At 49.5% G+C, this 23,063-nt stretch overlaps 1 protein-coding gene across 12 annotated transcripts in view; it reads left to right on the forward strand.

Annotated features, from left to right (window-relative positions):
- Myt1l (myelin transcription factor 1-like) overlaps positions 1-19,253 on the forward strand; it is a 398,225-nt gene extending 378,972 nt beyond the window's left edge. For 8 of the 12 annotated variants that reach the window (XM_005404380.2, XM_005404382.2, XM_013504409.1 and 5 more), the window contains 4 exons: positions 9,232-9,323; positions 11,038-11,147; positions 15,913-16,056; positions 16,347-19,253. In XM_005404380.2, coding sequence (XP_005404437.1) covers positions 9,232-9,323; positions 11,038-11,147; positions 15,913-16,056; positions 16,347-16,487 — 487 coding nt within the window. In that variant the 3' untranslated portion in view covers positions 16,488-19,253. Of the gene's footprint in view, positions 1-779; positions 2,073-9,231; positions 9,324-11,037; positions 11,148-15,912; positions 16,057-16,346 lie in introns of those variants that run through there. The other 4 variants (XM_005404381.2, XM_005404383.2, XM_005404385.2 and 1 more) reach the window with 3 other exon arrangements.
- The last annotated feature ends 3,810 nt before the right edge of the window (positions 19,254-23,063 follow it).

Consider the following 23,063-nt stretch of genomic DNA (forward strand, 5'->3'; position numbering starts at 1 on the left):
AAAAAAAAAAAAAAAAAGAAATGTCCATCTGGAAATGGGACGAGGAGGGAAGAGCCCTGGGCAGGGTAACAACCAGCCACACCTGGCCCCTTGGCCCGTGGAACCAGTGATCAGACAGGTAAGCGATGGCCAAGACACTGACGCCTGCTGAGGAGGCGGCACTGAGTGACCAGGGGCCGGCACACCAAGAGGAGACCTCAGCACAGGGCCGCCCGGTGGAGGGGAGGGCAGGGAGGGGCACTCGAAGCAATTGTTGGAGCTGGATATGGCGTTGCACGCCTGTCATCCCAGCACTTTTTGAGGTTGATACAGGAGGATTGCAAATTCAAGACTAGACCCTCTCTTAAAAATGAGAAAATAAAACTGAATTTTAAACAAGGTTGGAGATATAGCTCAGCGTGAAAATCCTGGGTTGAATCACAGGAACTGAAAAAAAATAAATAAATAAAACTGCTGGGCTCCAGGACAGGGAGTGTCTAGGGCTTGGGGTAGGGGATCAGGGCCAAAACCAACCTGAGATGGGTCAGAGGTCGGGCGGGCAGTGTCACAGAGGTCACAGCAGATGTGACGGATGTGCAGGGAGCCTCAGATGAGAGGGGAAGAGTGAGGAGGAGCAGCTAGGGGGGCATAGGGAGCCAGAGAGAATGCGGAGGGGTAAAGGTGTGCTCCGGTCTGAAGGGAAGAACCCCAGAGAAGGAAAGGAAGCAGATACATGGGGGAGGAAGGGAAAACACAGAGCCCCAACTGCACAGTAGTAAGATTTTTTTTTTTTCACACAGGGTATCACTGTATCAGTAAAATCAAGCTGTGCTCTGGAACTTGCCATCCTCCTGCCTCAGCCTCCAAGGGTGCTAGGATGACAGGCACATACCACCACACCCAGCTAAATGAGTCCTGCCTTAACAAGCAGGTCACTGATGAGGGAGGGAAAAGGCCTGTGGTCCTCTTAGTGTTTCTGCGTCTTGCTGACTGTCTTGTTCACTGCAGCTTGGTAAAAGGTGCGCTTGTTTCTCCAGCAGAGGGAAAGGGCAGGAACAGAAATGGGAAATGCTCTCCTGGGTCTGAACTGACTTTGGGGCTGCAGGCCACAGCCATCTCAGCAGAGAGAGGACCATGGCAGGTAGAAGTGTGGGCAGAAGCCAAAAGCAAGAGTGGCCTCCTCTACACAGAAGAATGGAAAAAGACTCTCTTTTTCCCTTTTTCTTTTTTTTTTTTTCTCTTTTTTCCAATACTGGGACTAGAACCCAGGGCCCTTCACACTGATCTACATCCCCAGCCCTCTGTTTATATTTTCAGACAGCGTCTGACTAAATTGTCCAGGATGGACTCACACTTGCAATCCTCCTGCCTCAGCCTCCCAAGCACACAGGATGACAAGCTTTGGCTGCCATGCCCAACATTTTTTTTTCCCTTTTGCGGTGCTGGGGATTAAACCCAGAGCTTGCTGCATGCTCAGTAAGGACTCTCCAATGCACTGTTTCCCCAGCTTGTGGGTCTTCTAAAAGACAGAACCTATTTCCTGTGTGTGTGTACCGACAGCCTCTGTATCTCAGCTTCTCCACTTGGGGATTCAACCACCTATGAACTGAAAACTTGCAGCAAACACTGCGAACTGAACAGTCGGTGTTGTACATGATCTGGAGGTGAGGGGAAGCGTGTCCGCGTGTATGTGAAGCTCTGTGCACCTCCCCACAGGAGGGACAGGAGTGTGTGTGGCCCCGAGGCTCACTGGGGGTCCTGGAAGCCACCTCCATGGACACCGAGGGATAACTGTGCATCAAACACTTTCTCAGCTGTCTCTCCAGTCCTTATTCCATTTAGTAAACGTCACAGGACTCTATGGAGTCAAAGCTCAAAGCTCACCAACCGACTCCAATTCTAAGATCCAAATATGCTCAGACGGAAGTCACGCTTCTCATGCAGCCTTGACCAGGACTCGTGCTCTTCTCAGTCACTTCCGAGACCCTCGTCAGCCCTTCCCGCCAGGGTCCTGTGACATCATCTGTTGATTTTCGCTTCCTCTCTCGTGCCTATTAAATGAGGACACAGCCTGTTTTAGAATGTTTGTTTTACTTGATATTTCCCAAAGGGATTGCGGCAAGGCGAAGTCATCACGCTGAGCACTTCCTTTGTGTGTTGTTTTGATCAATCGATGGTTGAACTGGACCCAAGGTCAGGCTTGGGAGGCCCCAGGCATGGTCAGAGTGGCTCACACAGGACATGGAGTGGGACAGGGGCCTGGGGACAGGAGAGGAGGACTCTGGTGTCCTTACACAGTTTCCCAGGGCTGTTTCCTCCCCGAAGCACAGATATGTGTACAGGGGTGACCAGGGTCCCATCCGGGGTGGCAAGGACACGCTCTTATCCCGAGGGCTGTCACCAAGGTGAGGGGTTGGGGTGCAGGGCCTGTGGTCCCCAGGGGACCTCTTGTGCTCTTGCTCCCAGTGCTGCAGCTTGTACATAAACACACACCAACAGCCTGCCCAGCTACCCAGGCCTGGGGAGTCCTCTGCACAAAGAGGACAGGCACAGTCACCGGAAGAGGGCAAGTCCCTCCCCGGGGGCAGCACGCCATAGAGAGAAGGGCTGCAGTTTGGCCACGGCCACAGCCTGTCACGGGTGGGTCCTTCTGCAAGATCCCATCAGGATGTCCGCAGGGTCCAGCTCAGGACACATCACTGCTGGTCTCAGCGGACACCACCGCCCTTGGCCACCCCTGCATTCCACTATGACGAGGGGCCTTTTGCTTCTGCTGGGGCCAGGCCAGAGAGTGGGATGAAGGGACATCACCGAGGTGGCCTCTGGACCCATGGTCCATCCTGGTTTCCATCCTTGGTTTTACAGCTCAGATGACGAGGTCTCCCTCCAAGCTCTGTGTCCCAGCCAACAGGAAGCAGGGGAAGGGAGAGGGGTCTGCAAGGCAAGCCTTCCCGGGAGCCAAGGTCTCCCTGGCTTGGGGTGACACATCCACCCAGCAACCCATGTGCTTGGCGGACTGCAGGGCCGCTACCCCCGAGAGACCCCCTGGACCAACTCCAGCCAGTGGCCCTTTAGTGACAGCCCAGTGACCATCTGACCAGGGAGCCATGTCCCGGGCAAAGAGAAGAGCAGTGTTTCTGCTTGATCCAGGCCCAGTCTCTACTCATACATTTGTCTGGTTAGCAAAGGAGGCTGAGCAGGGAAGGGCACACGGAAAACCCCAGCCATCTCTGCACGGGCAGGGATGTCCCCAAGTCTCTGGGACCTGAGTGACCTCACATAACGACACCTCCGCTGCAGAATCCAGGACTACGGAAGCTCAGCAGTCCCCATGGCAAGCTTCACCCCCGCCTACCTGATGCCCCCTCTGCACTGATGCTGCACACGATGCCACCTGTGCTGCTGCCTGGGAGCACTGCGATGCTCTGCTTCCTTTACGTCGTTGCCACACCTCAGTACAGAGCGGGAAGCACTTGGGAAGGAGGCTCCCACCCACATCTGTCTCTTACCATGCGTCCCACAGGGCCCAGGGAAAGCTTAAAGCCACCGGTCACATCTGTTGGGCTGCACTGCTTGGGACAACAGAGCCTCTGGCCCAGTGTCCACCAGGGCAGGACCCAACCATGCTTTATTTTTGCAGGACTCTGATCCTGAAGCACTTTCTCTTTTGTCTTCTCACCCCCTCTTCCTGGGTCCCCGAAAGTATCTGGGAGCCGTGAGTAAACATCTATAATGAAACCCAAAAAAAGGAGAATAAAGAACATATCAAAAGTAATTCTGGAGTCCAGCATGGTGGCACATGCCTGTAATCCCAGCACTCAGGAGGCTGAGGCAGGAGGATCATTGCAAGTTCAAGGCCAGCCCAGGCTACAAAAAGATTTCAAGGCCAGCCTGAACTGCATAGTGAGACCCTGTCTCAAAAAAAAAAAAAAAAAAAAAAAGTAATTCTGTTCATAATCCAAGAAAAATATATTTTTTTAAATACTAAAATAAAGTGGAGAGCTGGATGTGGTGGCACCTGCCTATCATCCCAGCACTTGGGAGGCTGAGGCAGGGGGATTGCTGTTAGTTCAAGGCCAGATGAACAATTTGGGAGGCTTAATAACCAACTCATAAGAGTTTCTGAGAAAGTTGACAGAATGAAGAGGGAGAAGGAAAATTACCAAAGAAAGAAAAGAAGAACCATCCCCAACTGCCCGTCCCCCAGGCCGAGCAGAGGCCAAGGAGCCTGGAGGAAGGGGCTCTGCTCAGAGCGGGAGGGGCCCTGGAGGGATGGAGCCGCCAGGCAGTGCTGGGGCCGGGAGTCCTGCAGTGAACCAGCACCCAGTCCAGGTGGTGGCCTCTCCTCCCAGGAAACATTAGCCTCTCTTCAAGGTCTTTCAACAGACGCGCCCTGGCCACCTGAGCGTCACTCTCCTCCACTGATGGATCTGAGATGTTCTCGCGGCACGGAATACCTTCCCAGCAGGCCTGGGCTGAGCATGTGGCCTCTCTAAGGTGACACACGCACCTCCTGCAGACGGCCGCACCCTCGTTCAGCACCACAAAATCTTGAAGGGTGGGAGGTGGAGAGAGAGATGCGCAAGAAGACAGAGTAAAGGAACGCCGGGCAGGCTCTCAGCAGTGGCTGGAGACTGGAAACCAGGGGACTACATCCTCAGGGCTCCTAGAACTTTCCATCGGCAAACCACAGGTCGGGCGCCAAGCAGAGGTCCATCGAGGACACCTCTCCTCCTCTCCCCTGTATCCCACCTCCCCAGCCCCTGCGAGGCTCCTCCACCAGCTTGGGGAGGGCTCCCCCTCCTTGCCGGCCTTCAGTGGATGTCTTGCGTCCTCCATAAGCTACCCAGGAAGCAAACCCCAGGGCACCAGCTCTTAGTCACACTCTTCCTACTCTTTGTCATTGCCCGGAGCTTGGGCCCAGCCCCTTGGCCTGCAAGTAGGGTCCCGGCCACCCCTGCAGTCTGCAGCTCTTCCCTCACTCTGGCTCTGGCCTCCCGAACTCAGGCCTCCAGATGTTCCGCTCCTGTCCTTCCTGGCTGTACTCCCTCCAGCCCAATGTTGTAGGGCAAACCCCTGCTGGATTGTCCCTGGTGTCCTTTAAGGAGAGACCCCCTCTCACAGTGTCTGTGCCCACCGGGAATCATCTGAAACTCAAAAGGACACAGACAGGCCACGGAGGAAGCATGAGGACGCAGGCATGGTGTGACTTCTGCCATTACATTACCTGGTCCTGCTTGGATCCAGCAATTGCTGCCACACTAAGGGCGAGACACAATGCTGTTGCATGAATGAACACAGATGTGTGATCCCATAGCCTCCAGAAGTGGCCTGCACACTGCCTCTTCTCATGCCTGCGCACCGAGCTCTCAGTGTCTTGATCGTTACCCCGCAGAGGGGCCAGGGCTCCAACCTGGGCAAGAGCCGGACACAAGGGGAGAGCACAGCCCTGCATGTGGCTGTGTCCCCGAGCTTGGAGAGGGACATTTGTCTATGAGATCAAGGCTCCTGGGGTGGTGCTGCTCCCTAGGAAGCCAGGCCACCAGCAGAAAGGGTCTAGGTGTCACGTAGCACCCTAGGTGCTCCATGCAAGGGCCAGGGCCCTTGGGCTAGCTCGGGGCACCCTTTGTCCATTCACTTTCTGCTGTTCTCCTAAGGGCCCAGATGGGATCAGGGCTTCCCGGGTCTGCCCAGTCCTCCCAGCCTTAGCCCCTGGGTTCTCCCGTCCTTTGTCACCTCTGGCCTGTGCAGCTCAGGTCCCTCGGTTTCTTTCACAGTGAGAAGCCCCGCCCCATCCTATGAACCACATGCCCCTGGACACTTCCTTTGTTTAGATATTTGCAGCTCTGTGCTCTCCAGGAAAAGCCGCTGGGCTGACGTCCTAACAGAGTGGGGCCTCCGCTTCCTCCTCCCGCAGTCCAAGCTGGAGCCTCACTGGAGCTCTCCAGCTCTCGCTGGCGCCGGTGCCAGACGTCTGGCCGGCCCAGAGCCACCTTAACCACTTGCTGCCTGGAGCCTGGAGGGAGATCCCAGATCCCAGCTTTAGAGCCGCAGCCTACGGAGAGAAGAGTTTGGGCCCGGGCTGGCATCCTTCACCTGGAATCCAGCTGTCCCAGCCCCAATCCGCCCTGACTTTGCCTCCCTGGCAGAGATGAGTATGTGACGCCCCAAGGCCCAGGGCAAATGGAGCCAGCCAGGACCACTGCCAGATGGCAGCGTGGCTATGGGAGCCCCGCCACGCCCAAGGCCTGAGCCAGGCACTCGGGATTTACTTCCAAATTTGACCCTCACCGCGATGTTCTCAGGGGATCGGAATGGAAGAGGGAGCAGAGGCACCACGCTCCAGGCTCCCCTTGTTTCCTAATTTAGTTTCCTGACTCTGGCTCCAGCCTCGGAGTCCTCACCAGTGCCCTCGCTGATCGCCTCAGCAGCAGACTTAGGGCCTGAGACCTGAGAACGGGATCTCGGACTCACAGCTCCAGGTCACTTGGAGCCCAGCCTCGTCCCCTCGAAATGCTTAGTCCCCTCCCTTCACACTGAGCTCTGTCCCTTTCCTTTTTAGTTTTTTATTTTGAAAGAGTCTCATTAAGTTGTTAAATCACCCAGGCTGGGCTCAAACTTGTGATCCTCTTGCCTCAGCCTCCCAGAGAGGTAGGTTTATAGGCATGCACCCCCACTTCTGACTAGGAATCCCTTTTCTTCGAGCACTCTTTCTTGCTTCCACCCCTGTGCTCCATGAAGTGCGCACCTATTCACAAGGCAATGGGGCTCCTGATGGGAAAAGACAGAGATGACAGTTTGTTTAAATCCTCTTCTTTGGGAATTTTTTAGAAGCCAAGGCATAAGAAACATGCCTTTGGGATTGAGCCTACAGGAAGTGTCTCCTAATCACTGCTGACACAGCCTCTTCCTGGAGGCCAGCCCCTGGAACCCGCTTCTGAGCAGCCTGGTGGGGCCGGCAGGGCCATCAGACATGTGCTCACATTGGTCCGAGCACGGAGCTCACTGGTGTCCCTGAGGGCCATTTGGTCTATCTCTGTCTGCAGGTGCAGAAGCTCAGGCTCAGGGTTCTGGCCTGCACAGGGGCTTCAGAATGGGGCAGAGAGGCGTGCCCAGCGCTCACTCAGCACCTCTGGAAGAAGCAGCGCTGCAAGTTTGTATTTTGTACAGACTGAGCTCAGGCTTCCATGAGGACAAAAAATGAAATTGTGATCCAAAGAAGGAAGTTCTGATTCTTACCAGAAATAATGAGAGGAGAAAGTTCATAATAGGTGCCTATTGTGAGGGGAGTCTGAGCGGAAAAATCTAACTTCTGGTCCCTGTACGTATAAGCAGATGGCGGGAAGGGGGCTTGTTTTAAAGGAAATGAGCTCGAAAGTGATCAAAAGAAAGCTGGTCGCCTCACATTTCTGCTTCCGGAAGTCCAGCTGAAATCTAGTTAGGCATGAGGAGGAGCCTAGAATATCCTTTCCGGAGGGAAGGGTCCTTATCTGTCTATTCCCATCTCAACCTTTTATCCTTTGTTCTTGTGAAGTTTCTTACATTTTTACATTCTTAAATGTTCAGGCTTCAGCAGCTGCTTGATTCTACGGCTGGTTGGTATCTTTTGTCCTTTATTGCTAGGCTGCTCTAACTGCCCACTAGTAATAAGGACAGTGCATTGGGGGCAGGGAGTGGGGGCCTCCCCCCAGAGCCCCCTCAGCTCGACTCCCTCACTGCTGTCCTGGCCGCTGCATTAACAGGGCACCCACTCTGCACTGCATCTCCTACCTGGACACTGGGTTCCCCCTGGCTTCCCCCAGGAACCTAAATAGGAAGCAAGAGGAGGTGCTGGGAGTGGTGCTGGTGCCCAGAAAGCCTCTGTCCTTCCCTTGCATGCTGGGAGCCTGCGCTGAACCAGGTTTCTTGTGTGCAGCAGAATTTCTGGCTGCAGAGTCAGGCACTGGCAATGGAAGATGAACACATTTACCTTGGGACTGCTGCCCATTAGAACCTCAGTTCTTCTCTTTTAAAGGAAAACACAAAATAATAACTATCCTGCCGGGTTGTCATGCTCCCACAAAGCCGGGCAGCTCCTCTGGTGCTGGGCATCCTTGTGACACTCAGAGTCACTGCCCATCCTAACAGTGTAAACCAGGTAACACTACATAGGGCCACAAGAGACCTGGCAAATTGGAAGCTGTGCAGAGAGAGAGACAAAGTAATAATTGACTTAGCCGGGCATGGTGGTGCAGGGCTATAACCCCAGCAAGCTGGGAGGCTGAGACAGAAGGATGGCAAGTTTGAGACCATCCTGGGTAATTTAATGATTTATTGAAATCCTATCTCAAAATTTAAGAAAAAAAAAAAGTTAAAATGGACTGGGGAAGCAGCTCATTGAAAAGTCCCTGATTCAATCCCCCAGTACCACACACAAAAAACAAACTAGTATATATATTCTAAGTCTATAATGTACATTATTTATAAAATCTTACATATAAACTCCTGCATCTTGCTGTCCTATGAAGTGCTAGATGGCAGGCGACCATCAGCTCAAGATGCTGGGCTGGGAATGGTTAGGAGGCCCCCAGGGCCAGGCCTGGGCCGAGGAGGACCACAAGTTCAGCCCCGCCTAGGCAACTTGGCAAGACCTAGTCTCAATTTAAAAAAAAAAAAAAATTTTTTTAAAGATTAGGGATGTAACAGCTCAGTGCAAAGGCCCTGCATTCAACTCCCAGTGCCATAAACACAAAACAAAAACTACAGATGGCAGTGTTGTTCTTACAACTGGGTTCTCTGCAGAGCACCTTCAGGTGCAGAGCGAGGTAGGGAGCAAGCAGGGTTGACCAAGGCTGGTGACAGAACCTGGTGGAGAGTTGTAGTCCTGCTCTTTCTGCTTCTCCTGTTTGAAATTGAGCTTCAAGTTCAACCTTTGTGTAATTTGATGTGTTTCATTTAAAAAGTGCTTCAGGGAATTGAGTCACTTTCCAGAACTTCCTGACAGTGCTGGAAGGGACAGCATGAGCGACAAGTGTGTGCTGGCCTCAGAGGTGGCTCTCCAGAGGGCCCACAACATGTGTGCATGCACACACATGCACATACACACACATTTCACACCGTGTGCACAGACTGGTTCCCATGTTTCTGGTTTCCATGTTTGCAGAGCCCCAGGCAGGCCCCAGCCGGTCCAATGAGCTGCACCATGGCTCTCCTGTCCCTCAGCAGATGGGGGCCCCCGGCCCTGTGACTAATGCCATCTTTGTCTGTCCCCAGCCTGTCCGGGTGCCCAAGAGCCACATCAGCCATGAAGAAGGCAAAGCTGTCTGGGGAGCAGATGCTGACCATCAAGCAGCGAGCCAGCAATGGTAACTAACCATGCCCCACCCTGCACCTGCTGCTAGGGAAGGTGGTGTTGGCATGGCCACCTCCTTGTCACTGCTTAGTTGGCTTAGCTAGGGGAGGAAGGTATTTCCTGCCCCACCTGACACCCCGGTGCCCAGCATCCCTGATACCCACTGTCCTGCTCTGCCCCTGGAAGGGGCTCTCTTCTCCTTTGCTCAGCATGCCCTCGGCCCGCGTTTCCTGAATCAGCTTTCTCTAAGTCTCTGTTGCTACTCACCTGCCTCTGTGCATACAAAGCCAAAAGGGAAGTGTGGCTCGGCAGGCTGCTTGGATATGGGCAGCACTCCACGGATCCCTGGGTCCACAAGCCCCCAAGGCCCACCCTCAGGCCCCTGGGACACAGTAGGCTCAGACTGAGGACAGGGGTTCCTCTCCTGGGATATCTCAAGCCATGTCCTTTGCATTGTCCCCTTTGGGTTTTCTGAGACAGAGTCTCACTGTACAGTGCAGACTGGCCTTGAATTTGCAGTAATCCTCCTGCCTCAACCTCCTGAGTGCTGGAATGACAGGCAAGTGCCACCATGCCCCACTTGCACTGGGTTTTGGGTGATTTTTTTGTGTCATGAGCCCCAGAGACAGAGTAGCAGGGCATCCAGTGTTCCTAAGAACACACAGCCACGAGGTGCCTGGAACCACCCTGTTCCACCATGAGTCGGTCCAGTGCTGCTCAGGAACAGTTGGTATTGACCACATGTCCTTACCCAGAACACAAAACAAGGTGTTTATCCCTGAGCTGACTACACAAGGTGCCCAGAGACGGCAGCCCCTAGGTGAGATGGCTCAGTGCTCAATCTTTCAAGTCTGAGTGACTTCATAAAAAATGAATCCTGAGGCTAGGGGTATAGCTCACTGGCACAGGCACTTGCCTGGCAAGCACAAGGTCATGAGTTCAATTCCCAGTAAAAAAAAAAAAAAAAAAGAATCCTCATAGCTTAGTGTGGTGGTGTGCACCTGTCATCCCAGCGCTAGGAAAGCTGAGGCAGGAGGATCAGCCAAGAGTCCAAGGCCAGCCTGGGTTACATAGGGAGACCCTATTGAGAGGGAGAGAGAGGGAGAGAGAGAGGCTGCCTTACAGATAGGGGTTTCCATTGTGGGCATCCTTATTTGGGGTGCAATTTCTTTTTCATTCACTAAAAGCCACCTGGGCACTGGGGATAGAGCTCAGCGGCACAGCACCTGTTTGGCAAGCGTAAGATCTTTTTTTTTTTGTCTTTTGAGACAGGGTCTCATTATACAGTTCAGGCTAGCCTTGAGCTCATTTTGTAGCCCAGGCTGGCCTCGAACTTGTAATGATCCTCCTGCCTCAGCCTCCTGAGTGCTGGGATTACAGGCATGCACCACCACGCTCAGTTCAAGCATAAGGTCTTGAGTTCGATTCCTGGTACCAAAAACAAACAAACAAAGAAAAAAAGCCACACCTGAGGTCAGCCCCAGGAAGCTTTCCTGAAGCTTTAGTTGAATTCCATTGTTCTTTCTTGCTTTTAGATACCTAGGTTGCAGAAGAAACAGCACTGGGGAATAGAAACCTACATGCTGTGATACTGTTGTTTTCCTGCAAGGGAATATTTTCTGAGCAAATTTAAGTCCAATTATGCGAAAAGCAAAGAGGATTTTCAAAATGCTAATTCTAAAATCTCCTGGGGTCGTGGTTTTCACATGTTAATTTTCCCTCCACAGGTATAGAAAACGACGAAGAAATCAAACAGTTAGATGAAGAAATCAAAGAGCTCAATGAATCCAATTCCCAGATGGAGGCCGACATGATTAAACTCAGAACTCAGGTAACAGTTTTTGAAGCCCTCAATTCTTGCACTAATGTGCACTGTCTCGCAGAGGAGCATGGCAAAGAAGCCACTTCGAGGACAGGCATCCTGTTCCTTGGCTTTGCTGTTGTACCCAGTATCTTGGTCCTCTGCTGAAATCGTTTGGTGGCAATACTTACTGTGATGGAGTGGCTGAGCTGGCTGGTGTGTGTGTGTGTGTGTGTACGTGTGCGCACGTGGCCATTTCATGAGATACCTAGGCAAGTGGCCATGCCCATTCCCCCAGGGTCACCTGTCCCTACAAAGGAAGGGCTTCCTCCCCAGATGTTGTGGATGTTAGTGTTATGGGATCGTGGTGTTGCATCTACCCTAGCTTCTGGACTGGTGTGATACCCCCTGTGTGTGAGGTGCCCAGGACACCTGGCAGGTGGGGGAGAGGAGGGACAGAGCTTTTCTGAGCACCTGTGAGTGTCACTGGGTAGGTGCTGTAGCCTGCAAGGTAAGTGTCATCACACACATAGCATCTGTCCACCCAGAACCCCCGGGGGAGCATGGTCACACTTTTATACACTTGAGCCACGGTGATACAGCCATTGCAGCCAACCAGGGACAGATGTGAATAACAGTGGGGTGGTGGAGGGTGAAGGTCACTTGGCAGACGGTGTTCCAGGATGTGGAAGTGGGAGACAGGAAGGAACTCCATGCCCAGAGCTAGAGGCTGCACCAGGCAACTGGGCCCTGCTCACCACAGGCTGGGACTTGCGGCTGCCGGCCACCAGGGCTCTTTCCCAGCATTTCTGAGTTTCAGACACTGCTCGTGGTGAGAGGCCCCTGCCACTTATAGCAGGTGCTCAGGGTGGCCATCTGCATCGGTCTGTTCAATGTGGCCAGTAATACACCACCACAGACTGGGCGAGTTCTAGAGAGAAGAGGTTTATTAAGGCTCCCTGGTCTGGAGAGGCAAGGTGGGGGGGCTGCATCTTGGGGTGGCTTCTTGCTGCCAGGGTCCCTTTGAAGTGCAATACATCAGGCAGGGAGGGACTGAGAGCATGAGTGCGTGCACATGTGTGTATGTGTGTGCGTGCATGTGTGTGAATCTTCTGGCCTCTCTCCCTCTTCCCATGAAATCATCAGAACTAGATCACCAGGCCCCACCCCATGAGCGTATCTAACCCTCAAACGCCCTGGCTGGAATGAGTTTCCGCTCCAATCACCCTGCACAGTGGGAGTTTAATCTCCACCCACAAAGGCTTGGGGACACTCGGGCTGTATTCAACTGCAACCCGTCTCTCACCCCAGAGCGCTCACGAAATAGCCAAGTAAGTTTTGTTTACTGTCCAGTTGGAAGAACTCAGATGTAGGAGAAAAGCACCTTGCGTGATTCATCTGTGAGCACTGAGAGCTGCAGTGTGTTTGAGCAGTGTTTTGAGTCAAATCAGTGCAACCAAGACAATGTCTGTGTCCCCGGAAATCTAAACATTCTTATGCTTCATAGCTCAATAAGAAGCCACCAATCTCTGAGGCTATGACCCAGCAAAAATTTGGGTCACAAATCCTAAATGTCCATCCCACTTCTGCTGAACACCAGCAGGATGACCAAGGTCCCTCCCGAGGCCACCCTTGGTTCACCCCGATTCAGCTGGATTCACTCAGCACAGTCTTGAGGTGTTGAAGACACATCAGGCAGCCGGGCTGGGCACGCCCAAGCCTGATTCTTGAGGTCATCAACACACACCTCCTCCCAGTCAACTCAGTTTACGCCAACCACAGTCACGATGATTAATACAGAGGGCCACAAAAATGGGCATTGCCACTCGGACACTTCCCCATGGGATGCACAGGAAGTGGTCCACCGAGTCCAGGAGAGATGTGGCCACAGAGGAACAGGAAGGACACTCACGTGCTGGGGCAAGGGTGGCTTCAGGAGACAGGAGGGGAGAGGGGGGGTGAACCCCAGTCTGGGAAAGGCAGGACTCCACAGTTATGGATGAAGAGAAGGAGAGGAGCAGTCCAGGGACCGAGCAAAAGGAGGGCTAGCAGAGCCTCTCAGGAGGCTGAGAACAGCCCTGGGGTCAGAGCTAGCATAGTTTTACTGAGGATGAGGGAGCAATGAGGTCTTAGAATGTGAAAAAGAAGCAGTAGTTCAGGCCAGATTGCTCATGAGAAATTACCTGGCTTCTGGCTCAGGGGCCTCATGGACCAGGGCAAATGTCCCCTCATCCCTGGGGTATTCTGTTCCTGCTGAGGTTAGGGGGACAGTGAACTCCTGGCTGGCAGTATCTATGCTCCCCTCATCAGACTTCTGATTGTCTTCTTTTGAGCTAAGATAGTCTGTGTAGCCCCATCTCCTTCCAATCACATGCTAAGAGGTGTGACAGGAAAATAGGATGAATGCTTAAATTTTTTAATATTTATATTTATTAGTTTGTGTTTGCAGTACACAATGATCACATTCATCATGAGGAGTTGGTGCGTGTACAAAATACATCTTAATTCTTTTTATGTTCCCTTCCACTCCCCACCCCACCTCCATCTCTTGGTCCCTGTACCTTTTGCAAAACAAACCCATCTCTCTGTTTCCTATTATCTATCTTTTATTTTGTTCTTTAATTTATTTATATTTTGGGCTTTTCATATAAGAGAAATTGTACAATATTTAAGCTTGTGTGATTTATTTCATTTAATATTATGTTCTCAAGATGCATCCTGAATGTTTAAATTTTTTAAATGTATTGCAATAAAAGACACATTGCTATGAATCCTCCTCAAAACCCTCCCCCTTGCTTTGAATACACTCATCCCACCATCCTTACCACTTTCTGCAGCAGCTCTGGAGTCCTCTTTCCTGAGGGCCTTCATTTGTACTGTCCTGGCTGCTTTGATGTCCTGAATGGATTCAAAACATTTCCCTTTCATGGTCATTTTGACTTTGGGGAAGAGCTGGAAGTCACTGGAAGTCACATGGTGCTAGATCTGCTGACTAAGATGGACAAGGAAACAGCACCATGCTTTTACAAGCTGCCTTTCCATTGGATGGTAGCCACAGCAGCACCCATGGTATTTTTGAATGCCCATCATGCTGGAAACACCTGCCCAGAAGCTGCTTTGAGGGGCAGGCAGCTTCACTCCCTTTAGCAAGGGCACTGCCTTGACTTTGTCTCCCCCACCCAAAACCTCACCACCAGCACTGGACCATTGTATGCTTCTTGTACAAATGTTTTTAAAGCACAGCACCCCGTTCTGCGGACTTGGTGCAAACCAGGCATCAGATGGCAAGTGTCTCAGGGGCTGGTCCACGCAGCCTTTGTCACCTCTCTCTTTTGCGTGTGCACGCATGGTCTGTGGCTGCAGCCAGCACACCTGCAAGCCACACTGAAGCATCACTTTAGTGCATTGTCCCAACACATCATTCATTTGGCTTTTTCTAGCCATTAAAAGAAGCAAAAACCAATCCACAAGCTGGATCTGACTGCTAGTGACCCCGGGCCCTGCCAGACCCCTTCTTAGTAAAAGCCTAGACTTGAGAAGAGATGGGTGTGGAGCAAGCAGAATCTGACCTGGTCCTATGGTCCTGCTGCAGCCAGTAAGGGTGTTTTCATGGGAGGACCAGAGTCTATGCTGTCGCCAGCACATCACAAACCTGCAGCACATCTTAAAGATGGATAGGAGTAAAATATGTGATACACATAGAAACTTCACGGAAATATGGGGGAGCACACAAGGGGGGCAATGGGGCAGAAATGATCAAAGTATGTTATGTATGTGTATGAATCTGCCAGGATGAAACCCATTCATCTGTATATCCAATAAAAATTAGAGAAAATATTCTAAAAAATTAAAAAGGAAATGTACACACATATAAGGAAAAAAAAGTCCCATATGGTCTTGCAGCAATCTCAGCTCCCAGCTCAAGAGCATTATGTTAGGAATCCTAATGAAAAGATTTCTCTTGGGGGCTAAAACTTCCAATCCAGCAGGGCACAGAGTCAAACAGACAGGAAGCAAAAGTTCTGCAGACAGTGAGAAACACCATTCCATTTCCAGAGCCATGTACTCAGGCGTTGGGAGAAAGAGCGCATGTATTGTTGGTTAAATCCAACTGAGCGTGCATCTTGTACAAATGATTGCAGCAGTTCTTTTCCCCTTCCATCAGCTAAACAAGATGCTGATCTATCAGGCCAGATTCTCCTATCGGGTTGAATACACATTATCACCAGCAACTTCTGTCAAACCAACAAGACCCAAATCCTCCCTCGCTTCCTAAGAGGGACCCTCCCACTGTCACAAGGAGCTAGATAGTCCTCAGAATCTAGATTTGTGGGAGGATGTGTTGCTGCCAGAGTTAGGGGTCAGCATCCCCCTCCCCTGAAGGAAGGGACATCACCAAGGACCGCTGCTGTCAGCTGCCCTCAGCCCGGGCCTCTCCCCAGGTGTGGTGGCACATGCCTATAATCCCAGCACTCTGGGAGGCTGAGGCAGGAGGATGGCAACTTTGAGCCCAGCCTGGGCAACTTAGAGACTTAGCCAGACCCTGTCTAGAAATTTAAAACACAGTAATCGTAATAATAATAAATACAGGCCAGAGATGGAGCTCAGGGTGAAGGCCCCGGTTCAATCTCCAAAAGCATAGAAAGCAACCCTTAAAATGCCACATTCTCAGCTCCAAGGCTTTGCATCAAGGCGGAAAGCTCCGCCTTTGGGATTCCACCATCTGCAGGCCACAGGGCAAGAGCTCCCGTTCACGGCCCCACACCTCGTGTTACATGTGGCGCAAATGTGTGCCTTTCAGATTACCACGATGGAGAGCAACCTGAAGACGATCGAGGAGGAGAACAAGGTCATCGAGCAGCAGAATGAGTCCCTCCTGCATGAGCTGGCCAACCTGAGCCAGTCCCTGATCCATAGCCTGGCCAACATCCAGCTGCCCCACATGGTAAGTGACTGAGCACACAGCACCGGGGCCTCGAGCCACCACAGTCCACATCATGACACACGTGTCTTTGTATCGTTGTCCCATGGTTCTTCCGGTGTTTGGATGTTTTCGGGTACCACCCCAAAACCATAACATTAACCGCTAGACACATCGGAGGGGCTGCTCCCATAACATAAAGTGTGCTCTGACTAGGCGACACGGCAGGATGCTATGATACTGTTTGATGCTTTTGTGAATATACTATGAAGAAAATAAAAGTTGTATATGAACTACTATTTAATATCTCGTAGGATCCAATCAATGAACAAAATTTTGATGCTTACGTGACTACTTTGACGGAAATGTATACAAATCAAGACCGTTATCAGAGTCCAGAAAATAAAGCCCTACTGGAAAATATAAAGCAGGCTGTGAGAGGAATTCAGGTCTGAACAGCTGCTCTAGAGATGAAAATCATGCTTAAAAAAGGATGCCTCTTGCTTTTTGCTGCTGTAATTTACCAGAAAGTGTTCTATATTTATTTCTGTTGAAACAGTGTTATGCTTACAAGACTTCATAATGATTTTATGTCTTGCTTTAAAAATAGTACCTGCAGAATAGTTTTTTGAATACATTCACATTTTGTACGTTTTCATATGAGCCGACATAGTGTGATATGCCATGTAATGTTTATAGCTGCTACTGTATGCTCATCTGGGGTATATATATTTCTGAAGAGGTAAGCTGATCAAAATAAATAGAGTGTAAATTCTTTCTAATGCTTTAGTGATTAAATGTTTTAGTATTTTGAACTGAAATGGACATACAAGAAAAAGATTTAAAAAGAAAAAAAAAACAGCTTTGAATGATCATGAGGTGGCTTCTGGGCCACTTGTAGACATTATCATTTGCCTCATGTTAGAGGACTTTATGAAACTTAAGAAATACATTTTGTGTGCATATTGTTTCATAGCAAGAATTGGTTGCAAAAAATGCTTTATTTTTGAACAATGCTTGGAAATATTATGTGATTTTTTTTTTGTTTGTTTGTTTGTTTTAGGAGGATGGTGTATGGTGGGGGCAATAATGAGGTTTTTTGCATTCCAAGGAAATGGCTTATGGATTAACTGTAAGAAATGAAATAAGTAATTTATTGTAAGACAACATCAAGCCATGGAAACTTGGCAGAAGATTCAAAGCAGCTTAAACAGCACTTTTAAATTAACTCCTAAACATTACATGGTGTGACTATGGAGACTTCCGTTAAGACAGAGCTTGTCAGAGGTGGACAACACGAAGATTTCCTTTTGCATTTTCAGTAGACCTTGGAACAACCTTCTCTTATCTCTGCTAGAGTCCCGTGCCCCTCTGAACTGTTACCGAAATGTAGTTCACCTAAAAGAAGTTGTGTTTCCAATTTGAGCGAAAAGATCACTTAAGAGCATTTCTTTCCCCTTTACACTTTAAAAAAAAAAAAAAAAAAAAGATCATTATTATTGTCATTATTTCACATTCGAGGAGAAAAAGGCTAGTGGCTTGTGAGTATTCTGGTTACTGGACTGGATTTTCTGCTGGACAGGTAGGAGAGCGGCTCAGTAAACGCATCCCCTCTCCTCCCCCGCCCCAGCTGACTTTGAATAAGCTTTGGACCAATTCAGAGCTCTCTGAAAACGACGGGCGTTTCTGTTCTACCCTCCGCTGGGTCCAGATGACCACACAGCGTTTGCATAGCCTTGTTGGGTTTTGCGACCTATTCTAAGAATGAATGCAATCAGATTTTAAAAGTAACTAAATATACTTCGGCACTTTTTTTGCTTTAAACTAGATCATCTTAGACTTGTTTATACCTTGAGGATTTGATTGTTTTATTCCAAATGACTGCACTATCTGTATGCATAAGACCACTTTTGATTGCTGCGTTTGCCCTCTGAGTAGCCCTTCGACAAATGTGTTGTGTTTCCTGATGTTGACTTGATTTCTTTGAGTAGCATCTCTCCCTTCCATGTCTTGATGTTATGCAGGAAGTACAAAAGTACTTTAAAATTTTGTTATGAAATAAAAAAAAAAGATGGGTTTTGTAAAAATAAAAAAAAAAAAATATTTTTAGCAGAACAGGACTTACAGGGTCATTGTTCACACAATGTGCCAGTCGACTATTTGCACTTACCTTGCCCTACATATCCGTACGGAGGTGTGCAATTCCTGTGTCAGTGGCCTGGTGGCCCTGACCCTGGGTGGATTATAGAGGAAGCCCTCACGGCTGACCCAGCACGGTTGCTAAGGGAGACTACAGGGATCTCACTACAAATATTCTGATACAATACTCAACCTCGGTATATATATATATGTATAAATATATGTATATCCCAGCGGCACTTTATACTGCTCACTGTACAAAAGCTTACAGTTTTCCACAAGGACTTTAATAACTAGCTGGGAAAAAAAAAAAAAGATTATGTAATTACTTTGGGGCTCTGCAGTACTTTCTCTGTACAGGCGCCCCCTTTCTGTTGCGCGATTAGTTGTAGCTGCCACGCTCAGAATTGCCTTTTTGAAAGCTGAAGCAAGGTGCTTACTGTCACCTATTGCCATACACACGGTCCCGGGTGCTCGCCCCGCCTTGGGAGAGCCCCTGTTCATAGCGGCATATGCATTTCCCCACCGCGTCTTGTCTGAAGCTTCCTGGCCAATGTAGTAATGCTTTTAGTAGAGTAATAGGTAGTATCAGTTTGGATTCTTATTGTTATCACCTATGTACAATGGAAAGGGATTCTAAGCACAAATTTGCTGCTCATGTAACGTTGGTACATAATATCAAATCAAAAGTTATCTGTGACTATTATATAGGGATCACAAAAGTGTCACATGTTAGAATGCTGACCTTTCATATGGAATTATTGTGACTCATCAGAGCTTATTTATTATAACTTATTGTTCATATTCATTTCTAAGTTAATTTAAGTAATCATTTATTAAGACAGAATTTTGTATAAACTATTTATTGTGCTCTCTGTGGAACTGAAGTTTGATTTATTTTTGTACTACACGGCATGGGTTTGTTGACACTTTAATTTTGCTATAAATGTGTGGAATCACAAGTTGCTGTGATACTTCATTTTTAAATTGTGAACTTTGTACAAACTTTGTCATGCTGGATGTGAACACATCTTACTCTAAATAAAAAGGTGTTGCCACGTTTGTAGCACGAAGGATCTCTAGCCGGGTCTGCGTTTTCAATGAAGCATGGGTCGCTGTCTGGGGCCCCCAGTCAACTCCAAAGTCTTGTCTCATCTTGTTTCTTCCTCTTCTTTTCCTTTGTTTTCCTTTCCTTTCCTTTCCTTTCCTTTCCTTTTCTTTTCTTTTCTTTTCTTTCCTTTCCTTTCCTTTCCTTTCCTTTCCTTTCCTTTCCTTTCCTTTCCTTTCCTTTTCTTTTCTTTTCTTTTCTTTTCTTTTCTTTTCTTTTCTTTTTGATGCTGGGGATGGAACCCAAGGCCTCACCACTGAGCTATACCACCACACATCACTCATTGCTTTTGTTTTAATATTTTTAGAGGCTAGGCTCTCAACTCCAAGGCCTGGTTTTTAAAATTGGTGAGTACTTGGACATCTTGCCCCCTGTGTCCTGCTTTCTGGGAAGGTCGTTTTGCCAAAGGTCTATTGTACCTGCTTCCTCCCAGGTACAAAACCCAGACAGATCTGTCCTCGAAGGTGTCTCTGTGGCGCTGCATGGAAACAGGTCCTCATCACTGAGCACACATCACATCCAGGGCTCCCAGCTGAACCAAGAGCGTCACTCACAGGTTCTCCCTTACCTGGATCGTCCCTGGCATCGCACGCTGCATCAGCACCCATCCCTGCCCCGTCACACTCACTCTCCGGCAGTTCCTCGGCTTTCCTGAGCCCCAGAACTTGAACAGTCTCCAAAGGCCCAGAGCTGTTTTGCAAAATGTCCCCAGATTACCACCTCCTGACTAATTTGGTTTAAATGGGCAATGGGTCCTCCTCCTGGTCCCACATCAGGGGCCCGTGATGTCACGTGGCCCTTTAGTTGCTTAGCTGTCTTTTAAAATAATGCAGTTACTTCCACATGATCAGTGGGGATCTGAACATCAAAGTCACCCTGAGTTAAATCAACCTTCAGGATAAGTGAACCACGAAGTACTACTTCCCCATCACTGCTGTTCAGACAGGCCCAGGTTTAAAACTCCAAAACATCCTCCTGCAAAGGACACATAAAATCCCCCACATATAAAATTTGAAGAAGAGACTTCCATAATTATTTTTCTTTTCTTGCTTTGTTTTGTTCTTTTTCAGCACCATGCTCCAGCCAACTGAGCTAACCGGCTGCCATGTTTTGTTCTTTTTGAGACAGTCTCACTACATGTTCAGGCCGGCCTTGAACACACAATGTAACCTGGACTGGGCTCGAACGCTTGGCAGTCTTCCTGCCTCAGCCTCCCCACCATAACCTTTCTTAAATTCTAAAACTTATTCTTCTGCTTCAAGATTCAAAGTCAACCGTGACCACCTCTGGCAAGCTAGTGTGTTTGATATCCACAAATCTCTGTACTGCTTCATAGAGCCCATGTCAGACTTCCCAATGCTAACGGGGGTGGGGAGGTAGGACAGCCTGAGGAGCCCCTCACCTTCGTCCACCCTGGGGAACAAATAAAGTCAGTGTGAGACGGTGGCTACTGGGGACTTATTTCTGCAACCTGATTATTAAAAGCCACCCACCCCCTCAAAGGCCTTGTGCCTCCATGGTAATATAAACATTTTTAAAGCAGCTTAACTGATATCAGATATCTTGAAAAAATTCCAGTTATTGATATAATAGTGCAATTGTTTATCCAAAAAGCATCAAAAGAGTTGTAAATGCACCACAGTAAGTAAAACCAGCCCAAAGATCCTATTAGAGAGGAGTATGTCATGAAAAAATGCACTGTGTAGCATCCAGTGGAGGTATTAAGATGAGGGTTGGGAAACAAAAAAAAAAAAGATAAGGGTAGAAAGGCTGCAGTCTGATGGTTGCGGTGGAGCGGGAGAACCTCGGGCACCGGGCAGTGGGTGTGAACACCGAGGGGAGCAGGGCTCCCACAGGGAAAGGCTCAGTCACACTTTGCTCATTGAAAAGGAAGTTGATCTTTAAAACGCAAAGACAGCAGGGCGGAGTTTGGTAGGTTCAGTGCGGGCCAAGCTCTGGGGCTGGGGCTGTCACAGGTGCCAGGACATCCACAGGCAACTTCTCTGTCACCCTCCAGTCCCCTGCCAGGTGTTCACAGCCACAGGGACAGGATCCAGGGGTGAGGAGGGGAGTAATGTAGACACCACAGGAAATGGTGAGGCCGCCAGACGCCCGGCAGCAGTCCCCGGCCGGGCTGCCCACAGCCACTTGCGAGCGCCGCCTCCTCCAGACACCCCGGTTATCAGGAAGGGAGGCAACAATCCTTCCCCCACCAGACAGGAAGTGGTCTTTCCACGCAGTGTGGTCTCTCAGAGCCCCACAGACACCCTCCTTCCCGGCACAGCTTGTTTGAGGCCACCCCTGCTCAGGAGAGACAGGCAAGCACCTCCTGCTTTGTCCCTGTCGAGCGTGGGTTTTCTACATGGCACAATGACCAGGAACCCAGCATCTCAAAAAAAAAGGCCTTTTTTTGTTTTGGTGTTTTGAGACAGGGCTTCCCTGTGTAGCCCAGGTTAACGCTGAACTCATAGAGATCCTCCTGCCTCAGCCTTCTGAGTCCTGGGACAAAAAGCAATTCAAATATGTATCAAGGAAGACATTCTAATATGAGAATTTGCCTATCTCTTTCAATCACCAGGTCACACACACAAAAGTGTTAGTTGTGCATGGGTAGACCTTCTGTGAGGGGAGCGTCCCCTTGAGAACAGTGTCCCCTTGCCCTGCACCAGGAAGGGAGGACTTGCTAGACAGCTTGGGTCAGACCTCTTGCCAGTGCAGGTTTCTCTTGCTTTGTTTCAGTACCTGGGGTAGAATCCAGGGTCTTCACGCTGAGCTACATCCCTAACCCTTTTTTATTTTGATCTACCACACACACCACTAGGCTGTTCATTGTTCTTAGAGCTGTAAGGTCCTAAGTCATGGGATCAGACAGAATTTCAAGGGTTCAAAACCCAAGTCGTGGCCTGGGTGGAGATGGAGTCTTAGGACCCAGGTGGGTGGATTGGTGATGGCCTGTTCTGTGGTCCGTCCCCAGGACTCACACCAGGACACTGGGGACACAGACCTTCATGAATGGCCTTAACTTTGCCAAATTATCTCAGCCCTTCTATGGAGTCCGTTACCTTACAGTTTGTGAAAATAACATGATACCATGCACTTGCAGCGCAATTTCTATTCTCTAGGGTAGGGTTTTCAGATGATCCCAAAGGAGGAAGGGAAGGCCAGGCATGATGGCACACACCTATAATCCCAGTACTCAGGAAACTGAGGCAGGAGGATCAGTGCAAGTTTGAGGTCAGCCTGGGCTACAAAGCAAGTTCAAGGCCTGAACTGCATAGTGAGACCCTGTTTCAAAAAAACCAAAACAAAAAAAAAAATAAAAATAAAAAAGGTGGAAGGGAGCTGGGCATGATGGAGGCACACTTGTAATCCCAGTGTTCAGAAGGCTGAAGCAGGAGGATCTCAAATTCAGTCCCAGCCTGGGCCATTTAGTGACTTAGCAAAACCCTGTCTCAAGAATTTATTTTAAAGGGGAGGGGTTAGAAATGTAAGTCAGTGCGAAGGTACTGGGTTCAAGCCTCAGTATAAGGGGAGAAGGAGGAGGAAGAGGAGGAGAAAAAGAAAGAAAAGAAGGAAGAGGAGAAGAAAGAGGAAGAAGAGAGCCAAACATGGTGGTGCACACCCATAATAGCAGCACTCAGGAGGCGGAGGCAGGAGGATTGCTGTGAGTTCAAGGTCAGCCTGAACTACATAGCAAGACCCTGTCTCAAAAAAAAAAAAAAAAAAAAAGGAGGAAGAGAAGAAGAAGAACAAGAAGGAGGAGGAGTAGTGGAAGAAGACAGAG

This window comes from Chinchilla lanigera, unplaced genomic scaffold (assembly GCF_000276665.1).
Source record: "Chinchilla lanigera isolate Chin_1 unplaced genomic scaffold, ChiLan1.0 scaffold00086, whole genome shotgun sequence".
Taxonomy (NCBI): Eukaryota; Metazoa; Chordata; class Mammalia; order Rodentia; family Chinchillidae; genus Chinchilla; species Chinchilla lanigera.